The following is a 23376-nucleotide window of genomic DNA, read 5'->3' on the forward strand; positions in this document are numbered from 1 at the left end:
GCTCACCTCTCTCCACAGCATTCCTGCAGATTTAAATCCTAGGACCAATCTCATCAAGGTAGGTAAATCTTTCCTAGTTTTAATTAGGGGTAATTTGAAGTATCTAGAGTTCTCTGGCAAACTTCCCTCATCTGTGATGCTGACATAGGGGCCTCTGATGCCTTAGGATTTTAGTTTTTGTGTTTTTCAGATCCTGTAGTGCATCAGTGCATCGCTCCAAGCTCCACACAGAGTGTGAGTTCCTGTCCTCACATTTTAGTCAGACAAAACAATCCCTCTGGGCCTGAGATCCATGGACACCCCACAGCCTCAGGCAACAAAAAGTACAAACAAAAGTGAATTGGGGGAGCAAACTGGGGGTAAATGACTTCATTAGCTGAAGCTGTAATTGGAGGATTAACCCCTGATATGTAAATGGACCAAACTTAAATTGTCTGAAAAACTGGTGCCCATTGTCCAGCTTGGGTGTAGCCTCTGGGAGGCTGTGGCTGCCCAAGGTGTGGCTGTTGAAGACCTTTAATAAATCCCCACTTTATTCTCTAAATCTTGTCCAGCCTCTGTTCTAGGGGGCCCCTCCAAGGCATCCCTCCAGCTGTGCACACCTGAGTAAGGCTTTCAAAGCCCTGCTAGGCTGGAGCCTGAACCCAGGACAGCCACAGGAGAGGCATTGCCAGGGCTGGCAGCACATCTGGCAGCAGAGGAGCTCCAGAGGTGGAAAATGGGCATCATGGGCTTCTGCCTGGTTTGGGGTGACACTCAAAAGGCAGCTGAGGAATCAGCTTACCTGTCTGACAGCACAGAGCAGCTTCCCATAGGAATAGACAATGATGGCAAACGGGATCACGAGGCAAAAGATGAAAAGACAGATGATGTAGGAGGCGTTGTTGCCATCCCTGGAATGCCAGTTCACAGAGCAGGTTATCCCTGCTCCTTCTGGCCCATAGCTGCTCCAGCCAAGCAGTGGGGGCACAGTCCAGAGCAGGGAGTATGTCCAGGACAGGATGATGGCTGCCCAAGCTTTCCTGTAGTTGGTGGTGTCAGGCTCTGCCGTTCTCGTCATGGTGCAGCAACGCTCGGACGAGAGCACGGCCAGGGAGATGAGGGACATGATGCCTGTGTCAGACCAGAGCCTTGTATCAGCAAAAAATCCATGAGTGAAGGCTTTGCTCTGCCTCCCAAAAAATATTTCAAGCTTTGGACGAGACTGATGGCACTGGCTTTGGAAACAAGGTGGGCAAGGACTGGACTGAGGTGTCCCCTAAGGGTGAGAGGTGCTGAGAGCCTGACCCCACTCACCAGGAGCTGGGGGTGCTCAAACACATCCAGCCAAAGCAGTCAGTTATAAATGCTAATCAATCATTAACCACACCTGTCTGAATGGATACGTGTGTGTGTGTGTGAGCTGCAGCAAAATCCTGCCTTCTCCATCAGATCTGGTTCTTGCTGCACCTGTAAAATTCGAGATTCATATCTAGATTTGCCCAAAGCGTGGAGCTGATCTGGTGCTCCTCTGCCAGCTCTGAAGTGCAGCCTTCTGAGCCCTTCTTAGGGAAGTGCAGCCCCACAAGGATTTCATGCTGTGCATAATGAAGAGCTGTAGATTAAAGCCATGTCCTGAAGCCCCCTGTGCCAGCAAGAGCTCCTGAGCCTTTGCAGAGACAGTGATGGGTCTCCTGCAATTGGGGTACTGCCAGCAGACACCAAGGGGGCAATAAAACCACCAGCAGCCAATCAAAGGCTTCTTTAGCACGCAGAAATGCTGGAGCGGAGGTAATTTCTAAAGCTGAGATAAGAGCTTGCAATTTCCCTCCACACACACGTCCCGGGCTGCACTCTGGAAGCCACGCTGGCAGGTACAAGGGGATGTTGCTGGATGCTGCCACACTCCTGCCGAACTTTCCTTGCCAAATAAAGGTTTTACATGCACAAATTTGGCTTTTTACCCTGTGTAACTTCACGAGGGAAAGAGATGGCAGCAAACAGCTGCTGCAAGTATCTCTTTAGAGAGTGCATAAGCAGTGTCAGCGTCTCCTAAGTGGCGGTGGGAAGCCTAAGCTGCATTCCTGGGGTGGTTCAGGTCTGTTCTGACAGCAGAGGGATGCTCTGCTGGTAAAGCCTCTGCTCCATGGGAATGCTGGCTGGGGGAGAGCCCCACCGATGTGTGCCAGTGTCGGCGGAGCTTAAAGGTCTTTTATAACCTAAACGAGGCTGATTCCATCCCCGCTTTCATCCTTTCAAGTTTGTAGAGCTCTTCCTCAGCCGCTGGAAACACACTGTGGAGCCTGAGTGAGGACTCACACCTAACGCTGCCTGGCCTTTTCCCAGCGAAACAACCACCAAAGCTGGCAAGGTTCCCCCAGCCCTGGGCTCCAGGCGTGCCCGGTGTCCCCTCCCCATCGCGGCCCCGGACACGAACCCAGCGGCTGCACCCGAGCGGGCTGGCTCTGCCCTCCCTGGGCCCCGGAGCCGCCCAGGCTGTCCCATCCCCTCCCCAGAACAGCGAGGCTATCCCGTTATCCCCCGGAGCTGCCCAGGCTATCCCGTTCTCTCCTCAAAGCTGCCCAGGCTATCCCATTCTCCCCCGGAGTTGCTAGGATTGTCCCATCCTCTCCCCAGAGCTGCCCAGGCTATCCCGTTCTCTCCCCGGAGCTGCCCAGGCTATCCCATTCTCTCCCCGGAGCGCCGGGGTTGTCCCATCCCGTTCCCTCCCCAGAGCGGCCGGGCTGTCCCATTCTCTCCCCAGAGCTGCCGAGGCTATCGCATCCCCTCCCCAGAACTGCGGGACTATTCCATTCTCCCCCGGAGCTGCCCAGGCTGTCCCATCCTCTCCTCAGAGCTGCAGAGGAGGCTGTGCCATGCCCTCCCCGAAGCTGCCGGGGCTGTCCCGTTCTCTCCCGGGAGCTGCCGGGGCTGTCGCATCCCCTCCCCAGAATTGCGAGGCTATTCCATTCTCTCCCTGGAGCTGCCCAGCCCATCCCATTCTCTCCCCTGAGCTGCCGGGGCCGTCCCGTTCCCTCTCCGGAGCTGTCCCATCCCCTCCCGTCCCTGCCGGCGCTGTCCCGTCCCCTCCCGCAGGGGGAGGGATGTTGTCCCTGTCCCGTCCCGTCCCTCCGGCGGCAGAGCGGTGCTCTCGGCCCCGCAGCCCGCTCCGCACTCACCGCAGAGGGCGGTGGCGAAGCCGTGCCAGGCGCAGGCGGCCCCGGGAGCGATGCTGTTGCTGTTGTTGCTATTGCTGCTGTTGCTGTTGTTGTTGCTGTTGTTGTTGCTGTTGCTGCCGTTGTTGCTGCTGTTGCTGTTGTTGTTGCTATTGCTGCTGTTGCTGTTGTTGTTGCTGTTGCTGCTGTTGCTGTTGTTGCTGTTGTTGTTGCTATTGCTGCTGTTGCTGCTGTTGTTGCTGTTGCTGCTGTTGCTGTTGTTGCTGTTGTTGTTGCTATTGCTGCTGTTGCTGCTGTTGTTGCTGTTGCTGCTGTTGCTGTTGTTGCTGTTGTTGTTGCTATTGCTGCTGTTGCTGCTGTTGTTGCTGTTGCTGCTGTTGCTGTTGTTGTTGTTGCTGCTGCTGTTGTTGTCGCTGTTGCCCGCGGCCAGCCCGAGCGGCGTGCCCAGCGCGCAGCCCAGCAGGCCGCTGAGGGCCACGTTGAGCAGCTGCAGGTTGATGGGGGAGCGCAGCGCCGGGAAGCGCCAGAGGAGCGGCAGCACCAGCAGGTTGCTGCAGAAGCCCAGGCTGCCCAGGCACACGGCGGCCGCCAGCCGCCCCCCGGGGCCCAGGCGCGGCTCGGCCTCGTCCCGGCCACCCCCGCAGCCGCTCCGGCCGCCCGCATCATCCCCGCGCTGCTCCCGCCCTGCCCGCGCTGCTCCCGCCCTGCCGGAGCGCCCCGGACACCCACGGGAGCGGGAAATCCGGGCCAGAACCGAGCGCGCTGTGCTTCAGACCATGTGCGAGTCTCAGCTCGGCCCGTCGCGCTTTCAGAGTAAAGCTGAGAAAAGCACGGGCTGACCCAGACTTTCCCAGAGTGCAGGGAAGGTGAAGCTTGAGCTGCCAACCTGTGACAGCGTTCACAGGGATGGGAGGATGAGAGAAGAGATGAGGATTTGACTTCATGTTTCAGAAGGCTTGATTTATTACTTTATGATATATATTAAAACTATACTAAAAGAATAGAAGAAAGGATTTCATCAGAAGGCTGGCTAAGAATATAAAAAGAAGGAATGAATAACAAAGGCTTGTGTCTGGGACAGAGAGTCTGAGCCAGCTGACTGGGATTGGCCATTAATTAGAAACAACCCCATGAGCCCAATCCCAGCTGCACCTGTTGCATTCCACAGCAGCAGATAACCATTGGTTACATTTTGTTCCTGAGGCCTCTCAGCTTCTCAGGAGAAAAAATCCTAAGGAAAGGATTTTTCAGAAAATATCATGGCTACACCAACCAGCTACACAGCAAAGTATTTATCAGTTGAAGTTCCTTAAAATCCAAGTTCTGGTCATATCCCACCCTTCAGTGAGGAGAGCATTTTAATGTAGTGATGTGCTGACACAAGAGGGAAAAAACCACCCCCACTGTTCTACTCACAAGGGAATTTTTCTTTGTGTTTGCAAATAAAAAATGGACTTGTCCAATTTCCTGCAGCTTGGTTACTATGAGCAATTAGTACTGAAAAGGAGAGTGTGAAGCCTGGTATCCCCCCTCTTTTTGTTCCTCTTTTTTTTTAATGGTTCATTATGGGGAGGAGGCACTTCAGACTATTTCTGCTTTTAATGACCTTCAAGTGTTTTTTTTTTTAACAAAACCCCTGCACTTTGGGAAAGCTGGCTGCTTCTTGCCTTCCCTCCGGGCTGCTAAGGGGATGGACAGGATCCAGCATGATGCTATCATTTATCAGCATTTCTGAAGGCTAAGAATGTAACTGGGCAGGTGGCTCAAGAGGTCAGTCACCTGAATCCCTGCACTGTAGATAAAAAATAAGGATGGAAAAACGGACCCTTCACCAACTTTGTTGCCCTTTCTTGGAGTCTCTAGGTGGTCACAGTGACCCCCAGATGCATTAGAAAGTCTCTTTTCCCAGCCCAGTGCTTGAAGAAGGAGTCAGGGCTCTTCATTTCTCTGTCTCAAGGTTGTTTATTGTTTCTTATCTATAAAATCCTTTCTCCTGCCCTGCCAAGGTCCATCCAGCAGGACAGTGCCAGGCACTCTGCCTGCCCCTGGGGTGGGGTTATGTCTTTATACTAAAAACTACAATGTGTACAATGTTTACAGTTACTTTCCAATACCCATCAGCTGTGTTAGACAGTGAGCTTCTACTCTAAACCAATCCCAAAGTGCCACCATCACAGCAGAAGATGGAGGCCAAGAAAAAGAAGAAGGAGAAAGGCTGGACATGGCCAGATCCCTCCATCTTGCCTCCTGAACCCCCATTCTAAATACCCCAAAATCTACTTTTCCACCTTGTGATAAATTCACTATCATTCTACTTAAACTTTTGTGACTTGTAATTCTTCATATAAGGTTGGTAATTGTTTTTTCCAAGGGCTAAATCAAAGCCACAGGGGCATCTTGGGCTCTGTGCCAAGGTCTCTGAGCCCCCTGGTAGGACCTTGATTCCTCCAGGGCAGCCAGAGGAATTTCCTGGGTTCCCACAGCCCTCCTCTGGACATGCCCTTCAATGTCTTTCATGGAGTGAGGGGCCCAGAACTAGGCACAGGATTTGAGGTGCATCCATCCAGGTAGTTTTTAATGCAGTGAAAATGTGCCTGTCCAAGCTGTGGGCTGCCAGTTTTCCCAGGGATGTTTCAGATCCTGAAAATGTGTTGATAAGTTGTTTTGATAATGCAAAATTGTTTTGATCACCTGAAAATTGTATCACTTACTATTTATTTTGGCAAAAGGATTTGCCAACTCATTTGGGGGAAAGGTGCTGCGGTGCAGCACATCTGTCTCCTTGATCATCTGGGAACTTGGCTGGAATTGCACAGCTGCTGGTAAAACTGGTTTCTCTTCTGAAAAAAAAAAAAATAGGAATTACCTAAACCCAGATGTGGAATCCGAAGCGATTTAGTGACGTTTCCCTCGATTTCAGCAACGGCCACAAGATGGCACAGGGCAGCTCCGAGTGGGATGGGACTTGGATCCCTGGGGAAAAGGGTTTCCCAAGGGGCCTGGAGCCGTGGCTTGGCTGGGCGCTGGCAATGAGCCGCGGGCACACGATGGCCTCAAGCAAGCAGCGTGTGCGACAGCCGGACCGAGGGTCACCCGCACCCGGGTGGCCTTGGCACTGCCGGGGCAGCTCGGGGCTCCGGCAGGAGCCGATCCCCACGTAAAGAAACGCCTTGTCCAAGGGCTCTGCTTTGGCCCAGCTCCTGCTGGGATGGCTGAATTCCCCGCCGGGATGGGTGAATTCCCTGCTTAGATGGGTGAATTCCCTGCTTAGATGGGTGAATTCCCCGCCGGGATGGGTGAATTCCCTGCTGGTCTGGGTGAATTCCCTTCCAGGCTGGGTGAATTCCCTGCTGGTCTGGGTGGATTCCCTTCCAGGCTGGGTGAGTTCCCTGCTGGTCTGGGTGGATTCCCTGCTTAGATGGGTGAATTCCCTGCTGGTCTGGGTGAATTCCCTTCCAGGCTGGGTGAATTCCCTGCTTAGATGGGTGAACTCCCTGCCGGTCTGAATTCCCTGCCGGGATGGGTGAATTCCCTGCTGGTCTGGGTGGATTCCCTCCCGGCCTGGGTCAATTCCCGGCTCAGCTGGGTCAGTTCCCTGCCGGGCTGGTGGATTCCCTTCCAGGCTGGGTGGATTCCCTTCCAGGCTGGGAGCTGCCCGTGCTGGCCGGGGCTGTCCTGGGGTGACAGGGGCCGGACAGGCGGGCACCAGGGCAGGGCTGGCAGCAGCACGGGCGATGCCCGGGCTCTGTTGCGTTGTGATTTCAGGGTTTACCTCAGAGCCCTGGGTCCCTCCCCTGAAGATTCCCTCCCATGTGTGTCAATCATCCCTCCTTTCCCCTCCCTGACCCCTCCCAGCACTGTCTGTCAATCCTGGCATTCCAGAAGGGCCTCGAGTGATTGGCAGATTCAAAGGATGCCCTCTACCCTGGGGGGTATTGGGCCATCCAGGTGTCCTTTGTCCCTTTGTCCCTCCCCTCCTGTACCTGCTTGGTGGCTCCCTGCCCCTTCCCTCCCCTCTCCCCGGGGTTAAAGGAGCAGCAGCCACGGGCTCAGGGAGTCCTGTTGGAGCTGGTGCTGCATTCAGAGGCCTGAGGGCCAGAATAAAGCTCTGGATCCAAACCCTCCATCAGAACCGACTCCTTTCCTTCACCATCCCCTTAAAGCTTCTTTGGCAGAGGTAAAACCTGAGGAGCAGCCCGTCCATGGAGGAAGCTCCATCCCACAGCCTGGACTTGCCTCCAAGCACCCAGCTGCAGCACCCAGGCAGCCAAAAGTGTCTGTGGGGTGAAACACCACACACCCAGCCAGCCAAAAGTGTCTGTGGGGTGAAACACCACACACCCACCAGCCAAAAGTGTCTGTGGGGTGAAACACCACACACCCACCAGCCAAAAGTGTCTGTGGGGTGAAACACCACAGTTGCCCCAATTTGGTTCAGCAGCAGGGCCAGACAAGCCCAGGCACATCCCATCCACAATATTGGTGATACCAACAGGGCAGGATGCTGGCCCCACAGGAGGTGGCGTTGCTGGTGGTGGCAGAGCTAAACACAGTGTCTGCAGCTTTGCTGCTGTGAAAAATGCATGTATTTTATGATTGGCTTTTCACAAATATTAAAATGAATATTGTATGTGTTGTGTTAGAAAGTAATGCTGTAATAATTTTCTTAAGTAGTGTGTTAAATATAGTTTTAGGTTATAAAAAATGTTAAAATAGAAACTATGCTATGTAGGATACTTTTTTTAAAGAAAGGACTCACAGCAAGACAGCAGCCACAGGACACCTGAATCTTTCAGAGAAAAAGAATTTATGGCCCTCTTATCAGAAGAAACGAACTTCTGCCTGCCTCGAAGGCGCTGTCAGGATTCAGAGGAAGAAGCTGATGATGACCAGACAGAATCCTGTGTTTGAATGGAATTTATGCATCATGTATGAGGTGTATGAATATGCAACAGGTTATTGTTTTTAAGGGTTAATCCTCTGTTAACCTGGGTCCTTTTTCAGGCTTGTGCTGCCCAGAATAAGGTACCCAGACATCCGTTACTCTTTGTTTTTATTGTCTCATATTGTCCTAATCAAAATAGTCCAAATTATTATTACTCTAATTGTATTACTATTTTTATAACCATTTTATTACTGTTAAACTTTTAAAATTTTAAAAACAAGTGATTGGTGTTTTTCACACTGCTGTGCCTCCCTGCTGGCCATCGAGTGTCAGCGTCCAGCCAGCATCCAAACCCATTTCCCACACCAATATTTCCATAATGCCTGGAAAGGGACAGGAAGGAGACAGGGATAATTCCCTCTGGCTTGCAGCACTCTGTGGGTTGTGCTGTCCTGTAAATCCCTTGTTCCCATGTGGAAATCACACCAGCCACAGCCTCCAATGGCACTGAGGTCAACACCGTTGTAACAAATTATCTTTTCTTTCTTACTAATGATAAGAGAAGTAATAATCCTCCTACAGGACTAATTACAGCCACAGAAATCGTGGTAATGAAAAGAAGTCCCTTTGCCAGCATTTGAGAAGTTACAATTTACACGAACTAAGAGGCTTATGTAAATAATGATTATTATTTTGTATATGGCTCTCTGTGGCCCCATCTATTCTGATCTCAGTAAATCAGGGTGTAATTAGTCACAGAGGATTAAATGTCGCAGGACAAAGACTGGAAAATTCAGTAAAACCAAAACTCTGGTTGGTTTTGACTCAAAATAAGCTTGGGTTACCTGTCCCAAAAGATGTGACAGCTCTGCTTCCCACTGCCAGCTCCTCTTGCTGCTCTCAGAAATCAGTGTAATTCTTGTTTCAAATTTTGTGGTTTTTTATTTCCTAAAGATTCTTTAAAAAAAATATAGAGATCTTTATAAACCATCACATCCTTGTAGGGCTGTAAGCCCCAGAAGGTCTTAGAGATGAGCTGGCCCTGAGGTGCAGGCTTGGGTCTCCCAGCCTGGATCACGCTGCTGACACAGGGATTCAGATCTCTCTGTTGTCCTTGTAGTGTTTATTAGTGCAGACCTGTGGTCTGTGCCTCCTCTCCAGCCTTTCAGCTTCCCCAAAGGATGGGGTGTGATGGAGCAGGTGAGCACAGCACTGTGGTCCTTGTGGAGAAGGTAACATGGTCCTCCATGCCAGGGGAGAGGTCTGTGTGTCTCAGAGAACCTGGAAATTAAATATAATGGGCATCAAACTGTAAAAAAGATTTTAATTTAGCACTTGGGGCAAATAGACACCAAAAAGGCAAAGAAAAAGCAAAATAAATGTATTGCTTGGGATGCTGAAGTCAGTAATGTCTGTGTGAAAGACAGCCTGGTACAGAAACAGGGCATTCTCTGTGTGAGAATCTCCAGAGCAACAAGGGAAGGGCTTTGACTCTTTGGAGCTGTCACTGGCCTCTTCCCTCTCCCGGTGGCCCAGGCAGGTGGTGTGTGAGAAATAGCTACTCACTTTTCATAGTTTAGGAAGGTTTATTAAACCTTATCAAAAATACAACAGATGACTGAATAAAGAAAAAAGGTTACAGCGAGGGGAGCAAAAGATTTTCCCCGCCATGTGCTCAGCCCCCTCACCATGGAGGTTTTCCCTGTTTAACCCTTTAACCCCTCCCAAAGTTCTGTCCATCAGCCCCTTCTTCGCTGTCCAGTGGTGGAGATCTCCCCCTCAAATCCTCATTGGAGCTCAGGTGTTCCATAGTGACAAGCCAGCCCTCCCAGGTGTCCCTTGATAACCAGGCGAGGGGGTAAAACATAACCATAAATCTATAAAACTTTTCTTAGCCTATATACATGATATTTGTCTGTTAATTGTGAGAGTCAATCATTGCATTACTCATCTATCACAGGGTGCATGGCAGGTAAAGCTCCTGGAGCAGAGCTCAAAGGCTACAGAGGTGTTATGAAGCAGAGCCTCTGCTCACAGCAGAGAAGAAAAACAAGAAAAACAAACAAACAAACAAAAAACCAAACCCAGGAGTGTGGCAATGTTCTTCACTTGGGGCTCATCAATGTGGTGGTGTTCACAGGGGTCCCAGGGCGAGGGAAGAGATGAGAATCTTGACTCCATGTTTCAGAAGGCTGATTTATTATTTTATTATATATATTATATTAAAAGAAAATGATATATTAAAACTATACTAAAAGAATAGAAGAAAGGATTTCATCAGAAGGCTTGAAAGGAATAGAAAGGAATGGAATGAAATTTTGTAACTGACCAGAGTCTGAGCCAGCTGGACTGTGATTGGCCATTAATTAGAAACAACCACATGAGCCCAATCCCAGCTGCACCTGTTGCATTCCACAGCAGCAGATAACCATTGGTTACATTTTGTTCCTGAGGCCTCCCAGCTTCTCAGGAGGAAAAATCCTAAGGAAAAGATTTTTCATAAAATATGTCTGTGACATGGGAGAAAATAAGATTTAACTCTTTTTAACCTTTGAAACAGCCACAATTCTGAACAGATGTGTCAGTGACCAATTTCATAGGATACATTTCTCACAGCAGGAGCTGTGAGGCATAAGCATACAAGCAGAACTTGCCCTATGCTGAATCACAAAAGAGGCTGTCAAAGAAGAAGGTAATAAGCTCTGGAAACAAGGAAAAATCTTAATGACTTTTTCTCATCTCTCTTTTCAAGGCCTATTAAGGCTCCTGGGATGTGCTAAAAGCCAGAGAGGTCCCTGTGCTCTGCACATTAACAGAAATTCCCAGAGTTTTCTTTTTTTTTTTTCATTTTTTTGCAGAACTGGGCAAGAGCAAACACAGGGGGAGTCTCTCAGCCATCAGAAGCTGCCCTGCTGCCACAGCTGTGGGTGCCCTGGTGCCCTTGAGGCAGGGTGGAAATTTTCCAGGGTAGAAATCCATTTTGATTCAGGTGAAATGTACATTTTTGAGTTGAGACTGTGGTTAGAAAACATAGCTATTTAGCCTGACTGCAAGGCCTGGGCTCAGAGAAACTGCTTCAGTGAAGGACAGAGACAAGGGGGGGAAGAAAGAGGGTGATAGAGAGAGACAGAGACTGCTGTGAGAGCAGCTCAACCTGACCTAGGAATTCTTCCTGATAAAGAAGAACTAGCGGCAAATGTCAGGTGAAATTCGTAAAAATGAATATGTGTGAACCTATAGTGAAACTGCATGCATATGTATTTGGGAGTGGGATAAAAAGAGACCTGAAGTTCCCAGAGGTAACATGTCATTTTAGGGGAACAATTCCCACATGCATCCAACGCTGTAATAATAAACATCCTGGCTTTACAACTTTCACAAAAGTTGTGGAGTTTTGATTATCTCCACAAAACACCCTGAGAGCAGCACAGCTGGCTCCTGGCCACTGCCTTTGGAGTGACTGCCAGCTACACAAGGTTTAGTAGGTTACCAGACCCACCACTCACCTCTCTGCACTCCTGGCTGCAAAACCCAGGTGAACAAGCTGAGCCTGGTGTCAGCTGCCCCTGTCCCCTTGAAGGGTGCACAAGTGCCACAGCAAAGGCCATGAGGGAGGGGATCAACAACCAGGGTGTCCTGGGGCACTCAGCGGCACACAGACAGACCCCCAGGATAATTCTGGACCTCCTGAATTATTCAACTTTGTTTTGTCCAGCTGCAAGTAATTAAAATGTCCTCAGCAGCTCTGGGTAAGTGATGTCCCAGTCCCAGGTCCTGCTGTCAGCAGAGCAGCCTGAATTTGAGACATCACCCTCACTGCTCTCTGAACAACCAGCTCCAGAGGGCAAAATAGAAGCCTGAATTATGCCACAGCTTGGTGTTATCCACACCTGATTATTGTGGTATTGTGGGGCCATCTGCTAGACATCCATTTTGATTTAGGTGAAATGTACATTTTTGAGTTGACACTGTGGTTAGAAAACATAGCTATGAATATGTATGACCTTAACACCACAAATGAACCCATTTCCTCTCTTTGGCTGCATTTAAAAAAAATTGATCATCAGTTTTCCCAGACAAATTTAACAGTGGTGCCAGCAAAGCATTTGAACTGAAGGTACCAAAGCCGAGGTTCAGCAGGGACCCAGCCCAGCAGACACAGCTCTGCTCACAGGGGCTGCTTGGGCTGTGGTTTGACTTACCTTGGTGATGCCAGTGTCTTCAGAAGTTGTTTCAGGCAGGAATTACTTTTACTATGTGGGTGGAGCATCTAAAAGCAGCCTGGACCATGTTTAGGGCTTGAGGTGCTCCTGCACTGGAACAGGGCCCTGCCTCCCTCCCAGGGATGAGATCTTTCCCTGGATGGAGGCTTGAGGCTGTGAGAGCTGCAAGTGCTCAAATGTCAAGAGGAAATATCACTGTCACAAAGATCTGCCCACACAATGTGGGGCTAATCTGAATTTTGGAGGGCAAACCTTTGCACTTCTGAACTGTCCTATCTGGAAATGATGCTACAAAGTTTAAAAATGACCTTTAGGCACCTACTTCAGACACCATTTCCCCCTGACTATAACCTTCAGGTCACCTTGGGTGTTATAGCATCCAGCAGGGTGATAAGAGAAATAGTATTGAGTCCTGGCAGAGCCATTGCAAATTGGCTGTGAGCAAAATGGAGATTGATCTCTGTGTAGAGGAAAAGCAACACAGTGATCTACAATCAGGAGAGCAAATCAAACAGAGATTTCCTGAGATAAAAGGCTTGCAGTGAAATTGATGTAACTGAATGAAGAGAAAGGAGAAACCGTGACTGGTTTCATTAAACACGTAAGCAAGGTGAGCAAATAATTCCTTCCTTGCTGCCAGTTCCTTTTCCTGAGAGGATGTGGTTTTGCTTGGATTTACCAGTCCTGGGTACTTCTGTTTAAGGATCTACATCTGTCTGGCTGATAAATTGTCACTGAGGGTTCATGTTGGTGTGTGAGGAACCAGAACACAGCCATGGGGCAGCAGCTCACAGAGCTGGGGGTGTGAGGGCAGGAAGGCTGGGGCAGGGTGGGTGCTGGAGGGGCCCAGCTCCCCATCCTGCTGTACCCAGAGCCCCCTGTCATGGTCACATTTTCTGAAAAAATCCCTTGCCAAGGATTTCTCTCCTGGGAAGCTGAGAAGCCTCAGAGAAAAAGGAAAACAATTCTTATCTCATTTGCTTCTCCTGTGTTTTGCTGCTTTGGAATGTGGTTGGAGATTGTTTATTCAACATGTGAATTGTTTTTACTTATTGGCCAATTACAGGCCAGCTGTGTCAGGGCTCTGGAGAGAGTCACGAGTTTTCATTAGTTTTCATTAAACCTTCTGTAAGTATCCTTTCTCTTTTCTTTAGTATAGTTTAGTTTAGCATTCTTTAATATAATATAGATCATAAAACAATAAATTAGCCTTCTAAGAGCATGGAGTCAGATTCATCCCTTCCTGCCACAGGGGACCCCAGAAAATACCACAGCCCCTCTCTATCCTCACCCTGGTTTATTCATTGCTCCAGCCCCTCAGCACAGGGGAAGGAAGGAAATTCCCCCTGTGTGCTGGAGGGGATCTCCCTGCACACACACAGGGCTGAGGTGGGCAGCCATGTGCTCACAGCATGCAGGATCAGCATCCTCCTTCCTGTGGCACTAAAGGGTTAATGGGAACGGTGTTTAGGCACCCCTGGACTTCCACAAAGCAACAGAGAACTCTGTCACCTTGTAGCAAGCTGGGAAATTGCTTTCAAATGGAATGGAATTAAGTCATGGAAGGTTACTTCCTGTGCCTGCAAGTTTATTAACGCTAGGGGTGTCACCACATTTCTCTTCACAGAGAAAAGCAAGGCACAATTCTTCCCAAGAATATTGCTGGGTTTCACATTCTCTGAACCTCAGAGAAAGAAAACACAATTCTTATCATTTGCTGTGCCTGTGTTTGTGCCACAGCAGAATGCAATATGGAGATTGTTTACCCACAGTGATGGGGTTTTGTTCCCTTGGCCTGTCAGGGCCAGGTGTGTGTGTGTGTGTGTGTGTGTGTGTGTGTGTGTCAGGACTGTTGGGTGACAGTCACCAGATTCTGGGCAGTTCTGTGCAGGTTGAGTGCTTGGCAGATTCAGTTTAGATGTAACATAATGTAATATAGTGTGGAATAATATAGCATAATAAAGTAATTAATTAGCCTTCTGATATCAGTAGAGTCAGATGCATCATTCCTTCCCTCATCAGGGCATTTCTCTGCAGACTGTATAGGGGTCTAGGAGGCAAAAAATCAACATCACATCTCATTTGTGTCCTATGCCTTCTGGTAATACCAGCAGTAGAGGCTGATTTCCCCCTGACCTTTTACTTCAGGGAGGAAAGGAGAACTACCAGGTGAGAGATTTCCTCTGTGTGTGGGACACACTGTACTGTGCTCAAGGCCATGGTGAGTAGTCACTGACATCTCAGCTGAAATGCCAAAAAGATACTGATGCAGTGAAAGAAATAATGCACATTTTAGGGGCTGCTGGCATGAAGCAATAGCCTGAAGTCACATAAGCAACTTAGAGCAGCACACATGTCCCCAGAGGCTCCTGCCCAGCGTGGCCCAAGGGGTCACAGCCTGCTCTCACTGCATTGGAGGTGACTTTGGGCAGTGCATTTCAGGCAGCACCAGCAGCAGATTGGCTCAGGAGCCTCAGGGTGCAGGTGGGGCTTTCTCAGGGCCTGTGCTGTGTGCAGCAGTGGTGCCATGCACAGCAGATGGAGACTCCCAGCCAGTAACCCCAAAACCTTGTCTCTCAGGTGGGGAGCACTGGTGTGCTGGGAGAGGGGCTTGTGGGAAATGGAAAGGCAGAAACTTCCACAGACACAGGAGGGTTGGATCTGCAGCCTTGGGAGAAGCTTGGATTGATGTAAAAATACAATAAACAGACATTAAGCAGAAACAATCATAATTTTATGTTTCTATAGTTGTAAGGAAGAATATGCCTAAAGTGAGAAACTGCATGGATAAGATGGTGAAGGGTTTATAGTGTAGTAATGTAGTTGTATAGAGCAAATTAAGAGTTTAGATGTTCTAATAGAAGCATTTGTGTGTATGTGTGATAATAGCCCATTGGATAAATGTATCTGCAGTGCAGTAGAAGTGAGTAAAGGTGATAGGTTAGAAAAGCAAAATAAACCCAGTGGCAACTGTCCATTGGATCAGAAGGTTCTATATTGCCTTGTAATGAAGAACTTGTGACTGCTTGGAGCTATGGCTACTGCTTGCTCCTCTAAAATCTCACAGCCTCTGAGACTGATGTTTATCTGAGCAATAAATCATTCTTAACCCAACAATGGTCCCAGCCTTTCATTAAAAAGCAGCCACAATGACAGGGGCTCAGTGCTCTAACCCATCCCAGGGCTCTGGAAGCAGCTGCACGAGTTGGTCCCATCACTGTGCTCCAGTGTTCTGCTGGACAAGCAGGCCAGGAGATATCTGTGCTGCTTCTTAAGGACAACCTCCCACAGGAGGCCTTTTCTTCTCCAAAACAAGCAATACTGTGAAAAATGAGTATTTTAAAGCACTGAAAGTATTTCAGCCTTTGAAGCTAGGGAGAGATAAAGGCCAGGGACCCAGGTAAGGCTAAAGGGGCTGCTGTCACTATTGCAGCCACAAAGCTGGGGCAGGTTTAGGTGTCCCTGACCAGCACCAAGGGAAGCCCTGCCCTAAAGAGGCACGAGAAGGTGCAGGGTTGTTTATGTGCAGGCTCAGGGTATCAGTGACACCTGGAATCTGCACTGTGGTCAGATATTTGCACAAAGGAGCTGTGGGGAAATCTGCTGCCTGCTGAGTCACAGGCTGTGGTGATAAAGGCTATCACACAGGAGAAAAGTACTGGAGCAAAGCAGCCACCAAGTGAACTTGGCAGTGAAACGGGATCCAGCACAGTTTCATGGGGTTCTTGTTTTCCCTTCCTCACGTGCTCCCTGATGAGCTCAGTGTTCTACACAGCCCCTGCTCACTCACTGCTGGGAAGGGAGCAGCCACTGCCACCACATGGGGTCTTTTTGGGCCAATTTTCCCACCCAGTTTTTGGTTTTTTATTTTCCTCGACAGCAGGGAGGTCTGGAAGTGGGAGGCCCATGGGAAGCGTGTGTTTGCTGGCAGAGCTCTCAGTGTTGTCAGGTTCTGGGCAAAAGGGTGTGTCTGGCACAAGGCCAGGGGGTGGAAGTGTCCTGCTATGTTGATTTCTTACCCTTGATGACTGGTTGGATAACAGAGTGATTAAGTAAGAGTGAAAATGCCTTGGTGTAAATCAGTGGCTCTCCATGGGTGCACAACTTCACATGTGTTTTAACTGTGAGATGCTGAAAGCCAAGGTTTCCAAGCTCAAAATTAAATTCCAGTGTCAGAGGCTGGAGCTGACCTTACCAAACCACATTTTCCCCGCTTCCTGTCCTGCAAGTGAGAAATATGCACATCTCACAAGCATGTTCTTCAGCCAAGTTCATCTTCCTTGCTCTTCTCTTTTATTCTCTGAGCACAGTGTGTCAGCACAGCCCTGCAAAGGGGAAAGGTTAAGATATCTATTTTTTAAATAGATATTTATGGATATGCTTATATGCCTCCCTGGCCTGAAAAGCAAAGCAAACATAACCAACTTACTGTTTTAGTCCACAAGGCAGCCCTGCAAAGGTTATCACTCCATCCCATCACTGACACTTTACATTTTCTACAACTGCACAGGCAGATCTGTGGCTCACAGCACCCAGCAGGATCAGGGTGGTGTCATTGCTTTCAGCCCTGCCGTGTCACCATCATATTTTCTGAAAAATCCCCTTGCCCAGGATTCTTCTCCTTGGAAGCTGAGAAGCCTCAGAGAAAAAGGAAAACAGTATTATCTCATTTGCTTCTCCTGTGTTTTACTGCTTTGGAATGTGGTTTGGAGATTGTTTATCCAACAGGTGCTTGTTTGATTGGTTTCATGTGAATTGTTTTGACTCAATGACCAATCACTGCCCAGCTGTGTCAGACTCTGGAGAGAGTCACGAGATTCATTCTCATTCTTTGTAGTTAGCCTTCTGTCTGTATCCTTTCTCTATTCTTTAGTACAGTTTTAGTATAGCATTCTTTAATATAATATAATAACATAAAATAATAAATTAGCCTTCTAAGAACATGGAGTCAGATTCATCATTTCCTTCCTGCCACGGGGGACCCCAAAAATACCAAACTGTCATTCCAATGGCACAATGTTATTATGCTGATGCTCTTGCACAGGAAGGCAAAACACATTTGTCATCATCAGCTGGTTGCCCTCTGTCCCCAGTGCTTTGGTGCTACTGACAGATCTTGTCAAAATCACTATTCCTAAATTTCCATTTATTAAAATTATTATTAAACTGTATTTCTAAATTTGCATTCAATTTCAGGAAATGGAAACAGTCTGACGTAACAGGGAATTTTTGGTACAGACTCATCATCACCTTTCCAAATGAGGTGAGACCAACTTGAATCTAATTTATCACCTCTCCTTTGCCAGGTTATTTCTAGTTCTTAACTGCTGGGGTAATTTTCCTTCTGAAAAGTGGATGTTTATGGAGCACTCTCCCTCCCTGTACCCTCTGATGGCTGTCCTGCCTCCTGCAGCAAAAGTTTCCCAGTTTAAAAACTTCTGAGCTAAACTGCTCATTCTCATCCACATTTTTGAAAAACCAAATGGAACGGGGTTCAGAAGGCAAGTGGAAAAATAAGCAGGAGGAAGAAGAAGGGTGATGAATCCAGTGGGTTTTAGGAACCCTTTTATTTCAGGAAACCAGCATACACACATTTCAGCCTAGCCTGTGCTAGAATACTGAGAGCAAAGCACTTCTATAGGCAATGTCCAAAAGTATAAGCAAAAGCATCTAACACTCATAAGTTCTGCATTGCAGGAGTGATGCTTCTCCAGGCTGAAAGTGCCTCTGTCCAAATGCAGAAATGGGGAGGATAACTACAGGCAAATTACAGACTTCTGGTGAAAGCCAAGGATAAATTGATTTGCTCTCCTGGGACTAGACAAGGTCAGAGCATGGGTTACAATTACCAGACCTACTTCCACTCTCCTCTTTTGCTTCCCATTAGCAAACCCCATTTTTTTTCTTTTTATTCTTTTTTTTTTTTTTTTTTTGAGTGTTTTGTGGTTGAGGGAGAGTGATGAAAAAAAATCTGGTGGAGCTCTTGAAGCATTAGAGGTCTCCACTCAAACAGGGCACTCAGAAACAAAATTATTCTTAGAGAGGGAGAGAGAGAGAGAGCAAAAGGGAGTTTTTCATCTCAGGAAATCAATGATGTGAGTCTTTAGCATCAACATAACAAGTCTGGATAGGCTGGAGTGCAGCCTGAAGAGCACTGAGGATTTTTTCCATTATGGCCTGGTCATATATAAAATAATTCCAAACCTATGAGATGTATTTGTACAGCATTGTACAGGTGGGTGTTGCTGCAGCCCATCCTGAATAAAGCATGTCTGGCTGTGCAAACACTGCCATCCTTATCCCATCTTTGTTTTTCTCCTTCTTGGACATATGAATGTAAACTACAAATAAATTAAGCTTTGAATTTGGAATATTAATGAAGGTGAAGACCTTCCAAACCCAAAGGATTGCATAACAAAGTGACCTTTCAAACTGATAATACAGGAAAGAGATGTTCATGACTGAGGGAGGGGAAGGGGAAAAAAACCCAAACCAAGTTTAAGAGTGTTTTTGCCTTGCTGTCATGGCAAAGGTGGTACCTTCAAAGGTTGCCCAGGCTGGCTTATGAAGGTTTGCAGCATCCCATGTAAGTGTTGCCCTTGTTTCACACCACAATCAAACCCACTTTGTTTAGTCCTGTTTAGTATATTGTATTTTAGCAAACACAAATAGATGTAATCTGTACCAGTTTAGAATCTTCCAGCACTGAGATTTGGTAGAAGAGAGATAAAAAATGCCAGGTGCTCAGCAGACCCAGCATGAGCTGGGTTTAGAAGTTTAGAATCTTCCAGCACTGAGATTTGGTAGAAGAGAGGTAAAAAATGCCAGGTGCTCAGCAGACCCAGCATGAGCAGCCTTCTCCTGTCTTCCATGGGGGGCTGAATCCTTCTGCCCAGGCTAGACACTGCTGCAGGCAGGTGCCAGGGTCACAGCCTGACCTTCCCAGTGCTGCTTGGCTGCCGCCATCCCAGAGGTCCTCTGCTCCATGTCTCTGTGTTCCCTGGCCCCTTCCAGAGGTGGAGCTCATCAATCCAGACAGTTTGGCCAGCCTGTATCCATTCCTGTCCCCCATCCATGGTCTTCTCTCCCCAGCCTCCTGCTTTACACCCCTCTTTGGGGCTCTTTCCTAGATCACCACCTCCAAATCAGCTGGGATTCCACAGGCTGAGTTCCATCTCCTTCTGACACTGGCAGTTTTTAGTCCCCACCATCAACTGCAGCTCCTGCAGATCGTGGTGGCACAAAGTAATTTCCCAGTGCTGCTCATCTCCTCACCTTTTACAGCCAGGCCTGCAGTGAGCTGACACTCATGGTGTGCTCTTCCCTTCAACACTGCTGTGTCCCTCAAATGTCCCCCTCCAGGAAAGGCAGGAAAGAACATCCAGAGAGCTGCAGGACAGTCAGTCCCTGTGTCTCCTTCAGCTGAGGAGGAATGACTCCATACCCCTGAGCAGGCTGAGGCTGACCCCCTGGAAAGCAGCCTGGCAGAGGAGAGCCTGGCTCCAGCAGGAAATGCAGCTGATGGAGAGCAGCAGTGTGCCATGGCAGCAGGGAAAGGGAACAGCAGCTGGGGAATGAGCAGTGCCAGCAGCTCAGGGAGGTGAACCTTGCCCCTCTGCCCAGCACTGCTGAGACTGTACCCAGTACAAGAAAGACCTGGACTTACGGGAGCAGGTCTAGGAAAAGGCCACAAAGATGATTAAGGGACTGGAATATCTCTTGAAAGAGCTGGGACTATTCAGCCTGGAGAAGTCTCTCAAGGATCTGATCCATGTGTATAAACACCCAGTGGCAAGGAGTGAACTTTTTTTTATGTTTAAACAGACTTTCCTGTATTTCAGTTTGTGCCTTTTGCCTCCTACCCTCTCCCTGACACTGCTGAAAGGGCAAGAGGTAAAAGGCACAGACTGAAATATAGGAAAGTCTGTTAAAACATTTAAAAAGTTTAGTCTCAGAATGATCAAGCACTAGAGCAGGTTGCCCAGAGAACGTGTGGAGTTGTCCTTCCAACTATTCAAAACCAAACTGGACATGGCCTCAGACAATGGCTCTGAGCAAAGGGTTGGTGGAAATGTCCTTTTGGGGGAAGGAGGCTCCTTCCAGCCCCAGTGGTTGTGAACAAGGCCATCACCATGGGCTCTAACTCAAAAACAACTCACAGCATCAGCCTCTCTGGGGAACGCAGCTGCAGCTACCACAGGCAAACAGCTCCCACCACCTTTGCTTTGTGGCTCTCTTCACACAGGTCTTTCCTGTCCCTGGACATCTGCAGTGACCATCCTGTCCCTTTTTCACACTGTGACCCAAGAGCCACTGCAGCATTTCGTGTCACCCTGCCTCCCTGCCCCCCTCCTGCACAGCACCTTACAAATGCCAGATGCTATCCAAGGGTCTTATCAGCCTGTGGTTCTGAGATATCTGACGTGGCTCCTGCCTTGCACACGGGCTGTTCCTCCTGTGACAGGCACACCCAGGACTTTGGATGCCTGTTTGCCTCCTGAGGGCTGTGATCAGCACGCACATCTCTGTGGTTATGGGATGGCTGTGGGCTGCAGAAGCCTTGTGGTGGGGCACAGCGAGTGGGCCTTATCTTCAGGATCCTGTGCCTGGAGCTCTGCCCTGCACAGCCCCATTTCACAGCTGTGCTGCAGAGCTTCCTTTGCCTGGTGCCACCCAGTGCTCCTGAGCCGGGCACCCGCGGGCATCCTGCCACCCTTCACTCACCCAGGCTCCAGCCAGCTTCATCCTTTCTCTCACGGCTCCCCCAGCCAGGACAGCACCCATGGTGCTGACTGAAGGGCACCAACCACCAGTGCATCCCTGCAACACAGCAGTGCAGCAGCTGGCCAGTGCCAAGGCTGAGTGTGCATTGAGGCAGTCCCCACTAGCAGCTGATTACTGACAACAATTAACATCCATTACTGAGCCCTTTGGGGCGTACAGCTCTGCCTGCCCTCTCCACTTCTGTTAATGCAGAGTTTGACAAGTGAGGCTCTTTGCCACCCATGTGAGATGCTGAGGCCTTGGTTTAGGTGCCAGCTGAAGCTCCCCACGGTTTGGGTGTACCTGTGCTCAAACAGGGCTGCAGGCCAGAGCCCTAATGCTGCCCCATCACGACCCTCTCCTGCTCCATCCATGCCCCAGGCACCAAATCCAGCCCAAGGCACCATCTGAGTGCAGCATTTGAGGAGGGCTGGGGAGGCTTTCCTTCACTACTGCCAAGCTGCTCCCTGTGCCCACCCCCAGGTCTAGAGCTGTGCAAACACAACACTCAGGTGTACCATGAGCTGCATGGGGCCATCTGGACCAGGTATTGCACCTTCCTGGCTTTACTTAGCTTAGACTTCAGCACTAGTGAGCATTTCAAATCCCCACTTGCTGAACATCTCTGTTAGCCATAGAACACCCTCTTTCAGAAACTGCAGAGTGGTGTGTAGCAGTCTGAATTGCTGCTAGCACAATCCAGGCTAAGGAAGCAAAAAGGACCTTTGCATAACATCCACAGATGTTTTATTCAGCTGTGTGGTGAGATGTTCAGGTCCCAGCACCCACACACAAAGGGTCAAGCTTTCTCTCTGCAGGGGCCTCGAGCCAGTACAAAGATGAGGGCCAGTCAGGGAATAGGGAAGGAGTGGGTCAGGGACATAGGAACAGACATAGGAACAGGGGAAGGAGCCAATGGGGTCTAACAGCTTTTTGAGGGAAGCTTCTTGTGTCTCCCTAGACCAGGAAATGCCCCACCAAGGTCTCCACAGTGGTGAGGCACCAGAGCTCACTGTGAAGTAGTGCCAGCATTGATTTGGCCAGAGGGCTGGCATTCGAAAGCTAACTGATGTGAAATCTGCTTTTACGCAGGAGGAGGAGGTGCTGTGGAAACCCTCAAGTACCAGGGAGCTGCTGGTGCCAGGCCCCTGCCCTGCACTGGCAGCCCATGCCCAGCCTGCCCTGCCTGGCTGCACAGAGCCCTCGTGCCCTGCCTCGGGTGGCACCTGCTGCTGACTCTGGCACCTTAAATCTGCAGGTAACATCACTTTGTTTCTCCTCTTTTGCTGCCTGAGAACTGCAGAGCAGGGTCCTGCTGTGCCTGGGGGAAGCAGAGGAGGCTTTGAGCGTGGTTTCTGCTGGGCAGTGAGGGCCCTGCGAGGCAGGAGGAGTCCCTGGGGTGGGCTGTGATCTCTGAGCCTTCCAGGTTCTGTTCTTACTCCAAGGTATTCTCTGGGTGCTTTACCTGGAATATCACAGCGCTGAGAACTGGAAGTTAATTCATCCCAATATGGGAAATGAGTGATTCTAAGAAATTTTTTTTGGTCTAAGAGAACTCCTTCCAGCATCTATCAAAACAGATCATGATTAGGGTGACCACATTACATTTTTCAAGGGATGCAGTGATAGATGAGCGTGAAAGAAGTTTCAAAAGAAGAGAACAAACTGCTGTGCCTTAGATCCTTGCATTTGAGAGGGGTGTGAACAACAGCAGCAAGGCTGGAGCAGGCAGTTGGCAGATTTCTTTATGCTATTTGGAAACACAGAGGAAAAGCTCCTCACTTCATGGCAGGGCCCTCACCTGGGTCTCCTCTGCCATGGGGACAGTTTGCTGCTCACTCTTTCTGGCCATGCTTCCCCCCAGCCCAGCTCCTGCCCAGGGCAGGCCAGCAGTGCTGTGGGTACATTAAAACCTCTGGGAGGTACTGCCCTGCCCAGGCCTGTTCGCACACCTGTGCTGCATCTTCACTGACTATTTGCTGGGAGCCACCCATTCCATTTGTAGGACTGTTGGTGACAGTCAGGGCTGTTGCCATGGGGGTGGCAGGTCTGAGGGCAGCTCATGCATAAGATGCTGTGCTGTATCTGACTTCAGCCCCATTTCCCTTCTTGCTCTCTCTCTGCTCAGTTCCAGGTTCCTCCCCTCATCCACCAGGGCTGCCATGCTGTCCTTATCCACCTCACCCACCATATTCACCCTTCAGCCCTTGGTGCCTGCCCACTTTTGAGCTCTCCCAGAAGGAAGGAGAAGAATTTTCCATTCAAGACTCCCCCTTCAGTGCAGCTGCTTTCCTGCTGGAAAAACACAGGATGCAGCCACCACAGTGCTGCTGCAACATCCCCTGTGCCT

The 23376-nt window shown here is 49.3% G+C and overlaps 1 protein-coding gene across 1 annotated transcript in view; it reads right to left on the reverse strand.

The window, feature by feature from the left end:
* The window catches only part of LOC118689927 (parapinopsin-like), a 32393-nt gene extending 19245 nt beyond the window's left edge, over positions 1-13148 (reverse strand). The window contains exons 1-4 of the mRNA XM_054515920.1: positions 13132-13148; positions 3567-3859; positions 3159-3218; positions 781-1113 (exon numbers count right to left, since the gene is read on the reverse strand). Coding sequence (XP_054371895.1) covers positions 781-1113; positions 3159-3218; positions 3567-3859; positions 13132-13148 — 703 coding nt within the window. The remainder of the gene's footprint in view (positions 1-780; positions 1114-3158; positions 3219-3566; positions 3860-13131) is intronic.
* Positions 13149-23376: the final 10228 nt, after the last annotated feature.

The sequence above is a fragment of the Molothrus ater genome, chromosome 10 (assembly GCF_012460135.2).
Source record: "Molothrus ater isolate BHLD 08-10-18 breed brown headed cowbird chromosome 10, BPBGC_Mater_1.1, whole genome shotgun sequence".
NCBI classification, from domain to species: Eukaryota; Metazoa; Chordata; class Aves; order Passeriformes; family Icteridae; genus Molothrus; species Molothrus ater.